The following is a 20,612-nucleotide window of genomic DNA, read 5'->3' as shown; positions in this document are numbered from 1 at the left end:
AGATAGAAAGTTGCTTGATTCAATATGTAGATATCTAATTTCTACGAATTGCACTTGGTGACACACATAGGCGATTCTAGCCTCTTCCATCAGGGGGTGCAAGACCTCTATGTTTTTTAGCGGTTTTGTAATGTTGTTTTAACGGGTTTCTGCTGTTTATTTTTTACACAAATGTAACACAATATAAACAAAAAAAGTGTAAAACAGTTGCTTCTTTTTCTAGACACCATGAGCATATGTCTGTCTATAGGATTTATTTACTTATTTTGCAGACAGAGGCAGCACAGCCAGGACATAAAGCCAAACATCAAGTTAATCATCATTCATCAAGCAATCAAGCAGTCATTTACAGTGTCAAATAAGCATTTCACAAAAACAAATAATAGTAGACAAATCCTTATTACACAATGAACTGCAGCCTCCGGTTTTTGGCACTTGCATACCGATCAATTATTTTCTGCACTTTAATTTCGTGTACTTTCTCAATCTGTAAAATGCCTATATCTGACACTCTTTTATCAGTCATGGTTGTCCGTAAATACGTTTTTAGTTGTCCCAAAGTAGAGATGCCATGGGCTCGCGTGGGCACTTATTTTGCTTATCAACCCTTTATCAATAAAAACAGCTTGCGTGCATGACGTCGTGAATTTAGAGGACCCACACTTCTAAAATCCATATCACACCACTGGTCATCATATCAGAGTCACACAGCCGGCCAGCACATCAGGTGCTAATCTCACAGCCCACCCACAGTGCCTGCCGAGTGCCACCGCCAAGCAAGCTGATTCAAAATAAATAGGCTAAGTAGGTCTTACATTGCAAGCAAGCAAGCTGAAATACTTGCCCCTCCACCTCTCTTTTTGCGCACATTTTACAAATCACGATCACTGTTTTATTTAATAATTATAAAATAAAGTTACATTACAAAAAAATAAATAAAAAATGGCCGCCTGGTGGCCAGGGGGTGCAAGTGCACCCAAGGACACCCCTTAAAATCGCCTATGGTGACACATGTCATGCACGGACCACATCAGAAACAGGGACCTCCTACAGGTCACAGACACAAGGTCAGAGAGAGAAGGAGGAGGCTGGCTGGGCCTTGTGTCAGGTATTTGGAACTGGTGAGCAAACTGACACTGTGGGAGCCAACAGTGGAGCATACAACACTGCAGAGCTCAATACCCTGATGCTAGACAGGATGGTGTGGAGCAGGCCTGGATTTACATCATCAGGGCCAAAGCCACTTGGCCTTTGGGGTTGTCCATTTTTTGAGGGCACAAAGGCCAAATGCCAAGGCAGGAAGGCCATCAAATAAAACAATATTTTAGTCCACTGAAATAATTAATTGAATTTAAGGGTTACATTTAATATGTAAAATACCTGCTGTGAAATAAATAAATGGGTATTTACAATCTGATGCTCAGCCCTGCACAAATCAAACTGTATTGGTTTAAAAATGGGGACTCAACAAGACACTAGTGTCTACCGTACATGACAAGAAATACACTGGTGTCTACATATTGACAAGACAGAGACAGAGGAGAAAGTAGTACAGTCAGCTGGGCTCGGGCATTGAGGTCACTTTGGCCTCAGAGCATGCCATTTTTGGAAGTATACGGTAAGTTCAGGGATATGAAGAATTGGTTTATTGCGACCGTCAGGTCGCAGTTACTATCAAAACCTCCACCAGCTGTCAGTCAGTCTGTCTGTCTGTCTGTCTGTCAGTCACACGTCACACGTCACACGTCACCGTTTCTGGGCCCACGGGGGCCCTAAGCATGATTCTGCTATGGGGCCTTCCTGCGGGCGCTCGCGAAAAAATAATAATATGTTTTATCATTTTTTAATCCATTTTATAATGGGTTTAATTCTGTTTTTTTTTTTATATAAATAGGCCAAATTACAGAATCGTCATGCAATGTAGCATTAAGGACTGGACAAATACCTAACCCTGCTTAAAAATAAGCATAGATGTAGTAGGCTATGCCAAGGCGATGATCTGAAACATATTATAGTAGGCTATAAATCCTCCGCACCCCCCCCCCCCCCCCCCCCAAAAAAAATATATAAATGAATAAATAAAAAAACGACAACAACAGGCAACGTATTTTTGCTATGTTTGATTTGTTCTTTTCTTATTTAAATAAAAAATGAAAACTTCCCCATAGGGGTGCTGGAGCACCTGCAGTACCCCTAGTTCCCACAGGGCCGGAGCCACTGTCTGTGCCAAAACATCACATTCACTTTCACTTTCAGCGGTGCGGTGATGCGTGGAAGCAAAGCAAGTCACCACAGCTTGATTTGATCATTGCTTAGTCAATTATGTAGGGACTTCAAAAATTAAAACGTCTCCATATTGCTTGGGAAGTCTACTTTGCAGGAAACTGCAATTCGCTAATCACGAGATTTCACATCCCGATTTCGGTTTGAAAACGATTAACCGTGCAGCACTAGTTCTTTTCTGCAGAGGAGGGGGCGGTGGGGGCCTTTTTGGTCGCGGGCCTCACGCAGACTGCGTAGTATGCGTTTACGGGCGGCCGGCGCTGCGTCACACTTTTGCCCTTCTCATATCTCCTCCACCATTGCCCCGATCCATGCCAAAATTTGCACACACACTCCTTGCCTGCCAAACAGGCCGATTCTTGCGAAACACATTTTTGGACACTGCTCCTACAAATGTTGCCCTAAAATCACGCAAATCGGTACACACTTGGTCTACACTCAAGTCTTCAACATGGATCTGTCCCATATAGCGCCACCATCAGGACGATTTTTTAAACACATTTTTGGACACTGCTCCTACAGATTTTGCCCTAAAATCATGCAAATCGGTACACACTTGGTCTACACTCATGTCTTCAACATGGATCTGTCCCATATAGCGCCACCATCAGGACGATGGCCAGGCGGCGGGGACAAACATGCATTTGGAAATGCCCCCAGATGGGGAATGTCATTTACGCTGCCTGGGAGCACGGCCCTTCCCGGTGCGATACTGAGGCCTGGTGGCCGAATCTTCGTGGGGCTTGGGGGGCGCCTTGTCACGTGGGCGAGCTCCCTGGGGGGGGGGGGGGGGGTTCGACCTCACGCTGGAGGACCTAGGGCCCTTGGTGCTTCCCCTGGAAGTGGAGCGTGGGAAGCGCTGTTTAGTGGGCTGCTTGGAGGAGGAGGAAGGGTTGGAGGAGGAGGAGGAGGGAGGCAGGGTGGCTTCCACTAGTTCCTTAGTTTCCTTCTGCAGGTCAGCTCGCTGCTTGAAGAAGGCAATTCCTCCAGCCATGAGCTCCATCGGGGAACTGGGAAGCTTTCCCAGGGCCTCTCTCTCTCTGGAGACTTCTTCTCCAGCTTGAAGACTTGCAGCCACCTCTGAGTCTCCTGCTGCATGGCGTGGTCCATGACCCGTCCAGCCCAGGAAACTGCATGGAAGTTGAGGTCCACCACCAGGTCAAGAGAAGCGGCGATGTCTGCCGCCTTGGCTGTAATCATGTCCTTCATGTCCTTACGGGTCATCTCGTCCGAGACACCGATGCACATCTTCTCGAAGGTGTCCTTGACTGAAGCCACCGGCAGCTCTGAAGCATTCCCTGCTTGACTTGGCCATGTGGCGGTGGAAGGTATCTCCAAACTGGGGCTTCTCCCCCGCTTTGATGATACAGGGAGGGTTGTCTCCTTTCTTCCTCTCGTGACCATGTTCTCTCTCGAACTGCATCAGGAGGGTGGAGGCGAGAGCGTGGCTGAGGGGGGGGCACACGGTGACACCTATGGTATCTCCCTTCCTCGAGCGAGCTCAGTACAAAAGGGCAGTCTCTTGGGGTCCTGATGCTCTTGCCAGGACTCGTGGAGGGCCTCGGAGAAGCCAGTAATCTCTGGAAGAAGAGACATGACTGGGGGAGGGAGGGTAGGGAGGGTCTTGCCCAGGCGGGGTATGATAGCAGCCTGCAGGCTTTCCTCGACCGGGATCTCCAACTGCATGTTGCAAGCAGCCCTCTCGAACACTGTCCAGGGGTCCGGGGTTGGAGAAGTGGTGCCGCCTGGCGCTGCCGAGGAGGTGCTCGGGCGGCGCGCGTCAGCGGCCTCCTGGGTGTCAGCCTGGGAGGAGGGTGGAACCTCCTGGGAGTCCAGGGTGACATCGGGGGGTTGTGGAGTCTGGGTCCTCGACCCTCCGCGGGCCACAGACTGAGCGGGAGAATGGGCTCGGGAAGCAGTCCCACCTGCTGTCGAGCTGCGGCGTCCGCTGTGAGGGGGGGAGCCGGCTGCCTGGTGTGGAAAGCTTTTAACCTCAGCCTTCCCAAAAACAGAGAAAGACACAATGGTCAGAAATGGGACTTTGTGAGGATAGAAAGTGCTAGTGGGACCCCAAAAAAAGGTTTTAAAATAGGAAAAGTGAAAATTCATGGTGTATCACCTTTAAATTGCTTTGGTCCGACCACCAAAACCTAACCTTAACCCTAACCCTAACCTCAGTAAAACTATGCCTAAACCTAACCCTAACCTCCGTAACCGTGACGCGGGTGATTATCTAACCTGGTGATTACCTATCACCCATTTAATTATTTGGACGCACCTGATTCCAATAGCTCTAATCTGTATTAATATGATTTCTATGGGGTGTTTAGGATAGCCATGTGTAATGGTCACCATTTAGGTGAGGTAACACCGACCACTGTCATGCAAACATGGACAATCTAAGGCAGGCGAAATGTCTCTTCAACTGCGGTGAATGGGCCAGACAGATAGGTGAAAAGACTCTCCTCCACGGCGAAAGTGCCATGCGAAAGGACCAAATGTATGCAGGCGAAAAAAACATCTGGCGAATAGCCTACGCCTGACACCGTTCCCACCTCATTATGTCCTTAGTGAGGGAAAAAAAGTCCCAAGGAATCCCACCGGGGCAAAGTTTTGAAAACGACCTACCTACCTTCACTTACTATAGGCCTACACTACACTGTAACGGAAAAATGACTCCCAAAAAAATCTGCTTTAATTGGGATGTGAGGGGTCAAACTAGGGGTTTTTAATTATTCTGAATCCATTGCAAGCATTTGTTTTGCATGAACAACATTCCTTGGGCTAAAAACGGACCCCAAAAGACTCACATCCCAATTAAAGCAGGGAGTCATTTTTCCATAATAGTAAGTGAATGTAGGTAGGTCGTTTTCAAAACTTTGCCCCGGTGGGATTCCTTGGGACTTTTTTTTCCCTCACTAAGGACATAATGAGGATACAGAATCAGTTGAGTTTGCTACTATTGCAATTTGTTTTAGGTTTAGCCTAATTTTGGCCCAAAATTACTGGACTAATAGGCCTATTCCTATAGTACATTACCTAAAACAAGTTTGTTTTCTTATTTTATTTTCATGTTCCGAAAGGAATACTAAGGCCGGCCTACAGTAGGCTATGTACAAAGTAAGTAGGCATAACGAGGCTGTAGCCTATCAGAACAAGAAAAAGGAAATAAATAAATAAATTGTTTTTTTCCCCTACTTTTTCCCTTTTACCTTTTTTTTTATTGTGGAAAAAAACAGAGTCGTCTAGAACGCACGGTGGCGTCATTTCCGCTGGAATATTCCAGCGATTTCTCCTAGGGCTTTAAAAAGGGACGCGCTGAAAAGTGACAGAGATGAAGCTTACTGATGTTATTCGTAAACATGCAGTTGGCAGTTTGATAGCATACACAAAAGATAGACGCGACACCTACACGTACACCTACATTTGCACAAATCTTTCTAATCTTGGAGTTGGACGTCCTTTCAGGTAAGACTTGAGATATGTTAATTATTTATCATTCATATTTTGAGGTGTCGCCTTCAACAGCATGACGCTACCCCACTGCGTATCTCAGAGCTGTGACGCAGCTCGGGTCTTTCTTTGTGTCTGGACAGAAATGTCAGTATTATTCCATTTGAAACATCAGCATCCACATCACATACTGTAGCTGTGCTTTTATTTTATTTTTTTACTTATTTTTCCATAGGCTAAGCAAGATTGCAAGTGTACCTTTTCATCCTTGGCATCAAAACGTTATAAATTTAGACCCAAGCTGTACCATAGCAATTCCATGTCTAGCTAGCTAGCCTAAAAGGTCAGGTGAGGTGAGTAATCCGTTAGCTACTTTGATTGCTGTCTTCAAAAGGGGGTCCGCGACCCCTAGGGGGTCCGCGGAGGTACTGCAGGGGGTCCGTGAAATTATTGCTTAAAAAAAAAAAGAAAAAAAAAAGATTTAAAAAAATGTTTTTTCTTCTTTTTTTTTTCTTTTTTCACATTTATGTTAAAAAATTAAAATTAATCATGATTCTATCCATTTTGAATAGCTTGAATACATGATTACTATGCAATTGACAGATTGTTGATATTATTGACATTGGTTCTCAGTTAATAAGCCTGCTCGCTGTAACTTGTACATGTTTAAAATAAAAAATATGTCGTAGGCCCGACCCCCCCACTCTACGAGGTGGTAGGGGGTCCCTGCTCCATCTCCCCATCAGTTTGGGGGTCCCCGGCCTGAAAACGTTGAAGACCCCTGTTGTAGACGTTTCTTTGCAGTTGTCTGGCATTAGGCTACCTGTTTTGTGAATGCCAATCTGTTTCATCTACATATTACTGTTTGCATATACCAGCATGGACATCTCAGTTAACACAGAAACACCTACGTTTAACATACCCAAAGTGGATATGACCTATCAGCTGTGTTTGTTATCTCCTTGTTTACCCCTTTGTGGAAAAGGATGCATGATGTGAGAATTTGTTGAGGCATTAGGCATAAAGTATTTTGCATGTCATTATGTGAAACTTGTCAGAAACTGTCATATCATCAGAATTAGTCGCAAAAGACCATAAAACATTTTGACAACAGGGCTTGGGTTATAACTATATATTAAAAAAAAGACTATGTGTTCCTTTTTCTTTTGTACTATTTCAGTGGCTTTGAGCTGACCAAGAGACAATCATGATTCTACTGACTCCCTCCTCTGGTAGGTGTTTGCTTCTCAAGCTCTCTTTTTATAATGTGAATTACTGTACTCCTGTACATGGTCAAAAGACAAGGCTGTCAACGTTTTTATGGAAAATAACCAGTCATGGGGCATGAGAGAATGTGTAGGCCTAGATGTGTTTGTACTTATTACAATGTTATTATAATATAATAAATCATCATGATAATAATATATTTATAATAATAATTTTAAATATATGAATATTTGAATATTATTACTTATTACAATGGTTTCAAATATTTGTTATTGGTTTTGACTTTAAAGGAGCTATTGTCAACTTTTTCTTGAAAAACGGATGCTAAAAAATAATGTTTCGAAAATATTTAAAAAAAATTAAGCTTCATATGTGTTTCTTCTAAAAAAACGACCACAAAAAAACGTAAAATAATGATAAAATACTCATTTTGGCCGTTGTCAGGCTGACTTTGTTTACATCCCTCTTCTATTCTTTTTTATGGATTCCAAGACAGGGGTTGACACTAAGGTCTAAGAGGCACTTGCCCGTCGGGCAAGTACAGGTCATGTTCTACTTGCCCAAAGGTCATGTACACTTGCCCAAAAAGTAAATCGTCCATTATAAAATGATAGGTAAGATTTTAATTACGACTCAATCTAACTCAATACAAATTTGTAATCATACCTCAATACCTCCAAATCCAAATACCAAGGTAGTTATGATTGCTATGGTTTCACACTTCGTCATTTTATATATTTTTTTATAGCCACGTTCAGGTGTTTAGACAGATATCTCGTGTTGTGTTTGTAGACGGTCGTGTCCCCTCTCAAATGAGCACTTACCCGGTCGGGCAACCTGAAAGCAAACTTCACCTGCCCCAAAGTTTTATTTACCTGCCGGGGGCAGGTGGGCAAGCCTTAGTGTCAATGCCTGCAAGAAAAGAAGAGGGATGTAAACAAAGTCAGCCTGACAACGGCCAAAATGAAAAAGTTGACTATAGCTCCTTTAAGCATAAAAGGACATGATGCAAGGACAATGAAGCATTTCAAAGAAAAGAAAAAAAAACACGCAAAAATAACACACAAATCGATTAACCTGCGCACAGCCCTAAACACCCCTCCAATATATCAGGGGTTACATTTTCAGGCAGCCATCCATGTTTGAAGGAGCGAATGATGGATTGGATGCAATGGGTAGTAGCTTCCCCATTTGTTTCACAGATTCTTATTGCATTGTGTATGATCGGGTTGTGCCCGTATTTATTACAATGGAATGCATGTTTAATCTATAATAATCTATACAGTGATTTATTTACTTTATAGGCTTTACAAAATGGCTCATCACAGGTAATCATTGAAGTTCATTAACCACTTAAACCCACTAGGTCTGCTTCTTTGTTCTCTCAACTCCAAAACATCTTTTTAGATAGCCTACAATGTGCTTGCAAGCCTGTAGATCTGCTATTTTTGCTGCAGATTTTCCTAGAATAGGGATGCTATGTAAGTCCATGTGGTTACAGAGCAGTAGGTAGTTTCATGAAGCCCGTGTTAAACTTTGAAGCTGCATTGTGCATTAAAAGCCCCATTTACCAATAAAACATCTCCTTGGTTTCCCATCACCAAGAAAACTTCACATGCAGCCAATCTGACAAGATAAATTAGAAAAAGTCTACAGGACATTTCTGTCTGTATCATGTCAAGTGTATCTAGTATGTAACTAGTTATTACTTTTTTGTATTAGCTATTTTTTTGTTACAGATAAGCCTTGTTTGTTTTTAGGCCAAACAGGCATGCCATATGCCTGTTCAAAGTGAGCATTTTCAAATGATTGCTATAGCACGCCCCTTTGGCCAACTGTTTTTCCATATAAATCAAAATGGTGGGAGATATAAAGGTCAGAGGTCAAAAGTCAGACTGTGAAAGTTGTTCGTCATGTGCAGACCCATAAGTGTATTAAAGTATCATGGCAATAGCTCATCAGGGTGTGACTTACTGTATACCTGTTCAAAGTATAGCATTTGCAATTGAAAGCTATAGCACCACCCTTTGGCCAATGGTTGTGGGTTTCTTGTCTTTAAAAGTTGACATAGCCCTCTACCATATTGCTGAGTTTCGTAATTTTCATAAATTACTACATGGTTAGGCTAAAACTGCAGAAGAAGAATAATAGGTAGAGAAACCAGAAGGGACTGAAGTTGAACCATACATGCTAATAATAAAAGTTACAGTTTCAATTGGGGACCAGCTGTAGCAGTACGTGCTTGGCCCCCTAATAATAAACAATAGCAAACAATAGCCACGGACGGGTACAGATAAATTCTCCATGTTGGGAGATTTATGTTTGTTATTGTGTTTGTCTCTGTCAGTTAACAACAGCATATTTACATAACTTGGGCTTTCCCATCATGCTTTGCACTCATTAGGCAGCAAAGCCAGAAATAGACCTGCTTGAAAATTTCAGTGTGTCTGGCTTTCTTTTTATCATGTATTAACCCATTTAGGCCTACAATTATTGAATGCTTTAACCAGTGAAAAATAGCAGATATACAAGCTCACAGCGCGAGCTTGTAGATCTGCTATTTTTGAAAAAGTCGTGAAAATGTGTGCAAATCTTTGAATATATGTATTTTCAAAGCAAACGTTTGTAACTCAAATTTTGCTTCTGGGGGGGTCCCTGGAGCTAAATATTTTGAGATGGGGGTCCGTGGCCAAATAAATATCATTTTGGGGGTCCTTCACATGAAAAGGTTTGAGAACCACTGACATAGTAGTCTCTCAAGAACAGACTAACTGAGCTCCAGTTAAGTGAGAAGGACCTTTTCTTTGACGATGGCTGGCCAGATTGCTGACATAAAAAACATAGGTTTTTCAAAAAATCTCAGAAGGATTCAAAAGACACTTATAGAATCGGGTCAAAATTCTAGTTTTCACGATTTTTCAAAAATAGCAGATCTACAAGCTCGCAGCGCGGCACTCGGTGCCGCGCTGTGAGCTTGTATATCTGCTATTTTTTTATATTTAAAGCATAAAATATTGCGTCATAATGTGTTCAGGCCTAAATGGGTAATGACTGAGACGGTTAAAGTTTGGCTAGCAGCACTTTGCTGACAATAATGATCTGGAATCCCCACGGATTTATGCATGAGTGTCCGAATTCCCTGAAGGAAAAGAATACACTTTATCTACCATTGACAATGGTATAGATTTTGGTATGGTACACATTTTAGAGGCAGAACGTGTCTGTATCGATTAATTTGTTGGTTGATTTATGATTCATAGCTAAAATAGCAATTGATGCAAAGGGTGCACGTTGTGTAATATCTTTCAAAATAAAACATTAGAAATAAAAGCATGCTGTCAAGTAAAGTAAAGTTATTGTTGGCTTTGTGCTGTGTCTCATACACTGTTTTCTTTCAGATGAAGAGTCTCTTGAACTCGCCTGCCTTCAGAATCACAGGAAGTTCAGGTTGAAAAACATAATAGTAGGAACATCACTTTAACTCTTTTCACAGTTAGATTAGCTGAATTTCTTGAAGGGTTGCCACTGCAACATTTTAATTACTTTTTACAGGTCTTAATCTTTGCATACACTGGGATAGTACTATTACTTTAGAAAAAAAAAGAAACTTCTGTGGGAATTCTAAACTCACAAGAGAGGAGGCAGAGAGAAACAAAGATCGCTTTGTCTGTCTTCATTAAAAAACATCACAGCTTTTTCGGAGGCACAAGCAGTTCTGGCAGGAGTGAGGCAATGTCAGCAGTCATTCTATCTTGCTGACGACAACCTCTGTAGCCATTTCTATGGTTACTGTCTTACACTGAGTCAATAATACAGTATCAACTTATTTTCTCTGACTTACAGTACCAATACATTATCAGTTGAGTGCAAGTAGGTCGGGAGTGGCTTATTGTCGGTATCAGCCGGTAACACGCGGGAGTCTGTCCCCGTTACAATGCGCTAGACCCCTGGGAGATGGACTGCTGAGGTGGAGCGCCAAACCTACCATCAGCTCCCAGTACTTGCCGCACGACTTGCCAAGCCGTGCTACTCATACGCTGAGTTGGCGGTGCCCAGAATCGAACCCATGACCTTGCGGTACAAAGGTGAGAGCTCTACCGACTGAGCTAACCAGGCACATGCTCCATGGAGTACCATTAAGGGCTGCAGATCAGGTGTTCCTAATAGATTTGAACTTGAGTGTGAGTTCTGCTGCCTCGTGCTTAATTCAGGGCACTATGTTTTATGGGAGCTGCAGGGTAGTGGATTAGAAGTGTTTTAATTGTATATTAAACACAATACTGTAGCCCCTCCGTTCACATAGCCTAGTGTAGTGTCCTAAATGTCTATAGTATTTTCCCCACACCAATCTGCATGCAGTTGACCCCTGACAGTCTACGGTTGAGTGTCAACACTTCATATGCAACCTGTTCAAATACTGGATTTCTTGACAATAATGTTTCACTACATGTATGTCTTTCAATTCGTTTGTGCCAGTATTAAGCCCTTTGCACAGAGGCGCGTTTATCCGCACGGATAAAACGGACAATTTCATTTTATTTTTAGAAAACAATGATTCTCTACGACCTCATGCACACCGGACCGAATTAGCCGTGCGACGAGTGGCTGCGGCCGTGCGTCTTTTTCTCGATCGAACCCAGTTCGATTTGTGCGTCTTGTCGCATGCGGTAAAAAACTCATCACTCCTTTTATGACTCCTTTTGGGATCCGCAGCGCCGATTCCGCACAGCATTGCGCACCAAATCCAATGCGTTTTATTCATGCAGCAAACGAAAAAAAACGCAACTGTCCTGTGTGCAAAGGGCTTTACTGTAGGTGTCCTCTGTAAATATAATGTACTGTAGCTAATTAATTAATGAATAGGTAACTTCCCAATGTTTCACCTTTTAGGATATACACCACTGCCTGAATGAATGTAACAAATTCCAAAAATGTTTGTGTCAAAAAAAAAGAAGAAAAAAAAAAGAAAAGAAAAGGACTAGTGTATCATAAGAGTCTCCATCCATTTAACATACGTCTTGGTGGTAAGTGATGCTTTCTATAAGCTGGAAGGATCAATTTTATAATAAAACTATGCTTTAAAAAGAACAGAAAATGCTCAAGGTATGCTATGATATTGTGCAATTATTTACTCCCATTAGACTTAAATTATTCATCACACATGGCTGATTTTAAATAAAGTAATTTAATTTTTTATAGTCTGACCATAACAACAGCCTTTCTGTAAGCTGTAATCTATCATTTAAAACTTGGGGAGGTTGTTTTTGTGGTTTGTTAACTACAGCAGTGGTTCTCAAAGTGGATTCCAGGGACTCTGTGGGTTCCTTTAGGGGGGTCTAAATTGCCCCTTACAAGTATATAACTCAGACGGTGTACAAATGGCCCCCAACAGCTCCATTTGGTTCCATTTGTACACTGCCAGAGTTAAGCGGAGACCTTGAAATGTGAAAGTTTAAGAACCACTGAACTTCAGTATAACTAAGTGTTGCTGTCGTCGTGTGGTGTGGTCTCAGGTTTCTTCCAGCATACCAACAAGCTCTTTCTGCGTGAGCAGGCCACGGGCCTACACATCAAGGAGTTTGCGAGGAAGAACGCTGCCAATGCACTGTCAGTGGCTAACATGGTGATGGGAATGGCTTCCATTCTGAGCAGTCTTAGCGGGTGAGTGGGTTTGTAAAATGATTTATTTTTGTTTCTTTACCAGCTTCTGAAACAAGAGAGACGCTCATGCAGCTTTGACACTGACACACCCATAATTGGGCCTTGTCTGCCTTTTTGTGTTTGAAGCGGATTGAAATAGATTTTAAAAATCCTCAGTGTTAACTCTGAGAGTATAGATCTAACGGTTAACCAATAACCCTACACCAAGGGTCTGCAACAGGGGGTCCGGGACCCCTAGGAGGTCCGCAGAGTTACTACAGGGGGTCCTCCAAATCTTTGAGTGATAGAAAGGGGTTTTTTTTTCTACTTTTTTATATTAACCACTTGAACCCTATTGTCAATATTCTGAGAACTTTAGCCAAAAATAGCAGATCTGAGGCGTTGTGAGCTTGTAGATCGGCTATTTTCGGCAAAGAGCTTTGGTGTAGAGGGAGAAAAGAGCAGACCAAGTAGGCCTACAGAGTGAAAGGTAAATTATATTAAGTATTGACGGTTCAAGTGGTTAAATATCTGAAAACACAAATAGACATGAATCCAAAATACACTGATGATCGTGCTGTCAAACAATGAAACTATGGAATCTTTGAGAAGGATGTAGGGGTCCCTGCTTCATCTCTCTCTCAGCTAAGGGGTCCTTGGCCCGAAAACGTTGAAAACCCCTGCCCTACACACTGACATTTTCAAATGGACCTGTAATTACCTGTATCCATTTGTACACTCTCAGAGTACACTCTCTCAGGCTCTTTGTCAGCGGCATCGCTCAACCTTTTTCAAAACCTCTGTGACGCATTGAAGGTTGATGATCACATGCTGTCCAAAACAGCTGATCTGAGGTAGGCAAGGGGAGAAAAAGGCACAGTGCAGCCAAAGTAAGATCGGGAACAGCATAATGTGGCCATTTATTCAAAGGACTTCACTATGACTGCATACATCTTTAGCGTGTTTGAACCTTATTGGAATGAAGCCCTTGGCTTTTAGTGCCGGTTTTACCCAATGAGTTACTGTATCTGTCAAAGAGAATTATTTATGGAACAATGTCAAAGTATAGCCATCAGTGTTTTCAACCCTTTTCCATAAAGCTGTGTGCTTTCTGCTGTTTTGTTGCCAAATTAAATGTATTTGTTTCCCCTGTTTTGTCATCAGGCATCAATATGCAGCTTGCTGGCTGGTCCTGATTGGTTACCTTCTGGATTTGGCAGATGGAGCCGTTGCCAGGCGACTAGATGCATGCTCTGCACTGGGTGAGTTCAGTGTTGTGCTCAGGGGCACTCACCAGTGATAAATGTGTACTGAGATATTGGCAGGACTCACTGCACAGCCCTTGTCTGGACTTTATAATTTTGGTCAAACAAGGTCATAGACAAGAATGTACAATTGAAAACAAAATAAAATAAAACTATGGAACAATAATGGACACAATCATTTTTCTTCCAAAAAAGAAAAGTGGTTTAACAAATACTCAGGTTTAAACATTTCAGAGCTCTGTTTTGTTTCGCCTTTTCAAAGATTTTTTTTGGGGGGCTTTTATGCCTTTTATTGATAGGACAGTAGACTAACAGGAAATGGGGAGAGAGACGGGGAGTGACATGCGGCAAAGGTCGTCCAGATCGGGAATCAAACCGGCGACGCCGCCAGGCATCCATGCCTATGTGGCGATGCCTAAGTGGTACTGTATGCGCCCGGACCAGTAGGCCAGCGGGCGCCCCTGTTTTGCCTTTTCAATAAACTTTATTTTTTGAACATCCACGGGTTGTGCATTTTTCGGAGTTAATGAAGGTCTCATAACGTGGCCTGACATCCTCTTTTCACTCCCTCCATCAATGAAAATGCCCACTAAGCAAACAAGATGCATTCAAAACACAGCCCCACTGGCACCGTTTCAAAAGATCATGGCATCATATACAGTAAATCAAAATGCATCAATAGCTTCTCAACATGGCCGACACCCGTGTGCGGGTTGTCAACGTTTTCTCGGAAGCCCAAAATAGCTCCCAGGTGCATGACAATGCTTCGTTGCCCTGCACATTTCAGGGGGCTTTGTGTCCCGACTGTGTTTTCTGCATGACTTTGCGGGTGCGTGTTGTTATGCCCCCCCTACCCCTTTTTTTGTCAATTGAACAATCACTTTCCTATTAAGCACCCTAATTCCACAAGCTCACGCTCCAATTGTCTATTTTATCCCTTTGCTTTGAGCTCTCTGCATATCTGAAATTGCTCAAATTGTTCACCCTGTGCTGTGGAATTCCATGTCGTTCAATTGAGCTTGTGGGTCAGGATCACCTCATCCGCTGAAAACATGTGATGTGCCCCTGTGGGATAAAGAGAGCAGGATTTTTGGGAATGTTGTTTACAGAATATTGACCTGTTGGGCTGACAGTGGAATTTCCACTGCACGTAGATGCATATGGGGTCTACATTGTGCACACGTGCATGCATATGAGACACACATGCAGATGTGCGTGTGCATGTGGACAGAAGGCCCATGTTACACATATGCTATCACTTTGCCATTATGGCCTTTGATAAATGTATCTAGTCTGATCATTGTGACTTTCATTTGTGGCACTGCACAACTTAAATATAGCATCAAATAATACACAATGCCCATTGGCCATCCCTGCAATTGTTTTAGGAAAATATAGTGGCAGTGAATAGAAGGTGGGCAAGTTCTAACTTGAATTATGTACTACTACTACTACTCTAGAGTTTCATACATACAGTAAGTACCATACATCACCCATCCTGTTTCTAAATGGATCGTCTGTTATGCCCAGGTGCCAAACTAGATGATTTTGCTGATTTCACCACATTTGGGATTGCAACGTCATTGCTGCTGAGGACACCTGACCTACTGGACAACATCCTGTGCATGTGTTATGTCATGTCTGTATTCGTACGCCTCTGCTTTTTCTCAAGCGGTAAGTGAATGTTTCTGGAATTCAGCGCAACTCCATATCATCACTGTCGGGCAGAAACCTTGTATATCCAAGTTTCAAATGTGTACTGACGTAGAAATCCTACTTAATTTATGTACTCCATAGCAGAATTGAAACTCTCAAAAGATCAGCAAAACCTTGACTCAGAAACGATGTTAAAAGATAATAGAAAACATTTATTTACAGCGCTGTAACAGTCACACACATGTACATACATCCTACACCAAGAGACAGACAAGACAGACTGACTCGCCCTCCGTCTCACAGTTCCTTATTTCCTCCGCTAAAACAAAAACATCCATTCCTTCTCTTTCCCTAGCTCATTAAAGCCCACAACTTATCTCTTTCTCAGAGTCATAAAACAAGGAGGCACTGACTGGCTGCCAGCTGTGACCTTCCATGCTCCTACTCCCTACTTTCTGACTTCATCTACAAATGGTTCTCAGGACTCAAACTAGCAAATATATTCACTACTAACCAACATACCATAATAATATAATTTCAGCCTGGGCTGAGGGGCAATGTACCATAGCGTGGTGACTCTGGTGAGTCCGGCAGTGCCAGCAGTGTCTGTATACTGGTAATTTCTCCATGCAACAAGTCTTCAGTACTGGGGCAGATGCAGCTCTGTTTGTCAAGCTCTGCTGCACTCCCTGGGTTCAGGGGTTGATTCATGGCCGTATTCAGGGGGAGTCATTCGCCTGCTTAAAGTCGCTTCTCCTGGTCCTGCCAGGGTAGCAGTCCTAGTCCAAAGATACCTCGGGGTACAAAGTGCGGGTTAGTGTGCGTTTCTACAGACATAGATTCAGTTGTCCTCATAATCTTGTTTAAAAAATGTTTTTATTCAGTTTCTCTTCTTCTTTTTTTTCTTTTTTTTTTTTTTTTTCTTTGTCAACACAACCTTATTTTCTATTATTTGTTTCATATTTTGTTCATGATTTACTTGTTTCTTTACTTGGTTCAGTTTTTAGGAGACAAAATACCTCTATCATAAAATGTTTCCCCTTCTATTTTTTTATTTATTTATATATTTTTTACTTTATATAATTCTAGTATTTCACCTGCGTGTAGTTCACACCAAATACCAATATTTTAGATTCAAACCACTTTTAACGTTTCACCATTTTCATTATGATCTAATTCACACAACACAGAATATTCTATAACATCTAACATCGATCTGAGTCATCTATTCATCGTGTACACTTTAACCTCCAGAATGCTGATCAGGCACCTGGGACTGCGACTTTTTAGTGGAGCAGTTCTATCCACCCACCGTACTGTTTCGGTGTTCTGTTTCTATAGTGTCTCACTCTATAGAATACTGTCATCAACTGTTTTACGCCCAATTCGGCGGTGGCCTAACACACTGTGCCACTCTGCGGAGACTTATGACCATACTGAATCGTTGAGAGTTTCACCGCTTGTTCGTTGACTTAGTTCGGTGATCAACGCGTCCCAATCGAGAGATAGTTCCGTCACAGACGAACCCCACGCTCTGCACGGGAAAGACTCCTTTACTCCGGCAGGTTTACGAGATCGAGGATCACTAATAATCCTCAACGGTCGGCGCCTGACCAGTCCGTCTGTTCGGGTCTCTCGAAGGGGTCGGTTGATCCTGTTCGTGACGTCAAGAACTGACGTAGAAATCCTACTTAATTTATGTACTCCATAGCAGAATTGAAACTCTCAAAAGATCAGCAAAACCTTGACTCAGAAACGATGTTAAAAGATAATAGAAAACATTTATTTACAGCGCTGTAACAGTCACACACATGTACATACATCCTACACCAAGAGACAGACAAGACAGACTGACTCGCCCTCCGTCTCACAGTTCCTTATTTCCTCCGCTAAAACAAAAACATCCATTCCTTCTCTTTCCCTAGCTCATTAAAGCCCACAACTTATCTCTTTCTCAGAGTCATAAAACAAGGAGGCACTGACTGGCTGCCAGCTGTGACCTTCCATGCTCCTACTCCCTACTTTCTGACTTCATCTACAAATGGTTCTCAGGACTCAAACTAGCAAATATATTCACTACTAACCAACATACCATAATAATATAATTTCACCTCATCAGTACGTTTTTTGGTAAAGCAAGCCCTGCTTCATCATACAAGACCGTCACACAAAACTAGTGAAAACAGCAAGCACATATGCACATGCACACAAGGCCTTGCGATGCGAGGCATTGTAGATCTGCTGCTTTCACTAGTTTAGTTAATTTTTTAGATGATAAATACAAAACAAACGGTTTTGGACATACAAGGTTTCCACCAGACAAGGACAATATGATATAAATGATGTTTCATGTGTGGAATGATGTAATTTTGTCCATTTTCTTTTGCGTTTGCACAGGGATCCCGTTTATGTATCGTGGCCTACCCTGTATCTACTCCTCAGCCATTTTGGCCAGTGCCTCTCTGCTCTCAGGGGGTAATATGGCTCTGCTGCGAGTTCTGGCGGTGGCCATGATCCTTTTTATGATCAGCCAGAACTTCTACCCTCATGACAGGGTGCTGGAGTCCCAGGCCTGGAAGAAGGCTGTCTATGCTGGAGGTAAACTAAAAAAATAACTACCAAGTTTCATTCACTGGTTTGTTCTTGGATCCAGCACCGTATAAAAAGTTGTGGGGATGTGCATATCCTATGCCTTTTGTCTATTATTCAGGTCTTATAGATCATGCAAGGCAGTAAGTAAACCTTTAGTATCAGTAATATAGAGCTCTACAGTAACTCCATTTCTGGAAGTGAAATTCTCATTCATTTACTCCATAGATGTTTCAGAAGTTCCTTAAAGAGCTTTTAGCCTGGAACCAAGTGAAGCAACTACAATATGAATCGTGACCATAAAACATTTTGATCCGGGTCAAAAACGTAATATTTAGAAAACCTAGAAAAGGCTAATGTACGGCTAAAGGCTAAAGTAAAGGAACGAGTTTAGCTTGTTTCTTTGTGAATTTAACCATAGTCAATATTATCATTTTTATTGTTCATAATAGTGTTGTAACTGACACTTTGTAGTGATTGTCATCTCTTTTGATACGGTACTCTTGTCCTCAACTCTAAACAAACATGTCAGAATAGGTAAACGTAACATAAACGCTTACGCCCGTAGAGTTCAGTGGTACAGTAGCAATAACTCACAAGCCAACAATGACATTCGTGGGTGCTGTAAACATTTCGATTGTAAGCGAGCTCCACCAAGCAGAGAAATCGCTGGTACACTTCAGATTTTGGGTAGTGTAGTACATGACTACTCGCGATTAAAACATGTTTTTCTTAAAACTAGGTTGATCTCATACGGACTTGTGGCTTCTACAGGAGCATAAACATCGTTTCACAATCTCATAACTCGTGGTAAGTCTACCTTGGATGGTTACAAAATTATGGCTAACAATCAAAATGGGATTTTCACTTCCGGAAACTCACTGTTGAGCTCTATTAGTAGCTGGGGGAAACTTGAATGCCAGTGATGAAAGCAGATAGGCTTCTGAACTTTGCGCAGAAAGGTGCAGATGCTCACACAAGAAACAAAGCAGAATGACACTACAGGGGGGTGCTATAGCCTACCCCTCAACGTGACAATTGTGATATTAAAGGTCTGTAGTCCTGACTTTTTCTTTCTTTTTGTTATTTTACAGGAGTCATCATGGTGCTCTGTTCCTCCTTCCCATCAGCATGTGTGTACTACCTGCTGTGGTCTGTGTCCTACATTTTGTTCCCAACATCCCTTTGGAGCTGCAAAGTGTAGTGGGGGTCATGGTCTCATCCCAAGCTCCCACTAGGCTTGCTACTGCCCGTCCGGGTGAACGAAGGATATCAGTTTGCTGCTGCCCTCTACTGCCACGGAGGATCCAAGCCCACCCATCTGAGGAAACCACTCGCTGTGCTTTCCATTTATTTAGATGTGATGACTACAAGAGACAAGTTGATTGAATATAATTAGTATGAGCTATGAGAAGGACTTTATTAATGTTGGTAAGGATAAATATTTCATGCTTACTTTTATGTTTTCATTCAAGCCAGGGGGTTTGGTTGGCTCTTTCCAAAACAATCTTCAGCTGCATGCTCAGAAGGTTATCTTCTGTGTTATGTCCCTAGCACGATAATAACCCAATCTATAGCAAAACAATAACAATGTATTTTGTTTTGTTTTTACAGTAATACTTTTTCCTCAGTACTGTGGGCAACAGTATAATGTAATTATAACTGAAACGAAACGAATGATGACAAAAACATGACAACAATCAATACGGAATGTGTAGGATAATATATAAAGAGAAATGTGTTCATGCCAAGTCAGAAACTGTATTTATACTATATATTATGTAATTTGGTTTTGAAATGTTTGATGTGTGACATCATATCATTTGTCTTCCATTATGCATAGCTTAATAACTATATTTTGAGGCGTGTTTCCACAGCATCTTTATTCTTGTACATAACATTTTACATAATAAGTTTGCCTCTGTTTTAAGAGGCTATTTCAGTCTCACTTCCTAACACATGACTTTGTTATAGACCAGTCTTTTAAAATGGCTGTTTGTGATTCTCCCTGCTATGATTGTATATATGAGTGGCTACACAGGGAATAGTTTGTTTTCTTATAATGTCTTGGTTAGAGGTTCTGCTGGGGGCAATAGTAGTCTGTTCTCAAGAGCCTATGCATTTCTGACACCCCATATTTACATGTCAACTTGATTCAGTCAGTTGGAAACTGCAGTCTTTGAAATGCTTTTAAAGTCACCTTTCATAACCAAAATTGAATACTGTACACGGTACACACAATAGCTAAACGTTTCCCAACATTTTTCAGACGATACAAAGTTATCCTAAATCAAACGGACTATGGTAAAAGAATGTCTGGGACGCCATTTGCCACACTAAACACTTAATTAAGTAGCCTGGTTCCAGACTCGCTGAATCGCTAGCCACACCCTTTAAAATGTTGTTTTGGCGATTCATGGAGTGAAACGAAATGCAATTCAGGCTGAGTGTCAGGCTATTAACTAAGTACAATCATAGTGCATGTAGCTTTCCTGTGTG

At 42.0% G+C, this 20,612-nt stretch overlaps 1 protein-coding gene across 5 annotated transcripts; it reads left to right on the top strand.

The window, feature by feature from the left end:
• The first annotated feature begins 5,606 nt into the window (after positions 1–5,606).
• On the top strand, positions 5,607–20,577 carry tmem269 (transmembrane protein 269). Of its 5 annotated transcripts, none has more exons than XR_013962350.1 (8): positions 5,607–5,751; positions 6,917–6,968; positions 12,477–12,624; positions 13,768–13,865; positions 15,399–15,542; positions 17,922–18,122; positions 18,856–18,923; positions 19,208–19,323. XR_013962350.1 is itself a non-coding variant. In XM_080733761.1 (8 exons), the coding sequence occupies exons 4-8, from the start codon at positions 12,584–12,586 to the stop codon at positions 19,315–19,317; spliced, it is 594 nt and encodes a 197-aa protein (XP_080589887.1). In that variant the 5' UTR covers positions 5,607–5,751; positions 6,917–6,968; positions 10,362–10,426; positions 12,477–12,583; the 3' UTR covers positions 19,318–20,577. The 5 variants fall into 5 exon arrangements, 4 of the variants coding, with proteins under 4 accessions (XP_080589887.1, XP_080589885.1, XP_080589886.1 ...); XM_080733761.1 differs by lacking the exon at positions 18,856–18,923 and adding an exon at positions 10,362–10,426 and having other exon boundaries at positions 19,208–20,577; XM_080733759.1 differs by lacking the exon at positions 18,856–18,923 and having other exon boundaries at positions 19,208–20,577.
• The last annotated feature ends 35 nt before the right edge of the window (positions 20,578–20,612 follow it).

The sequence above is a fragment of the Nannobrachium achirus genome (assembly GCF_963921795.1).
Source record: "Nannobrachium achirus genome assembly, chromosome: 9".
NCBI classification, from domain to species: Eukaryota; Metazoa; Chordata; class Actinopteri; order Myctophiformes; family Myctophidae; genus Nannobrachium; species Nannobrachium achirus.
This window is presented reverse-complemented; position numbering and strand designations above follow the sequence as displayed.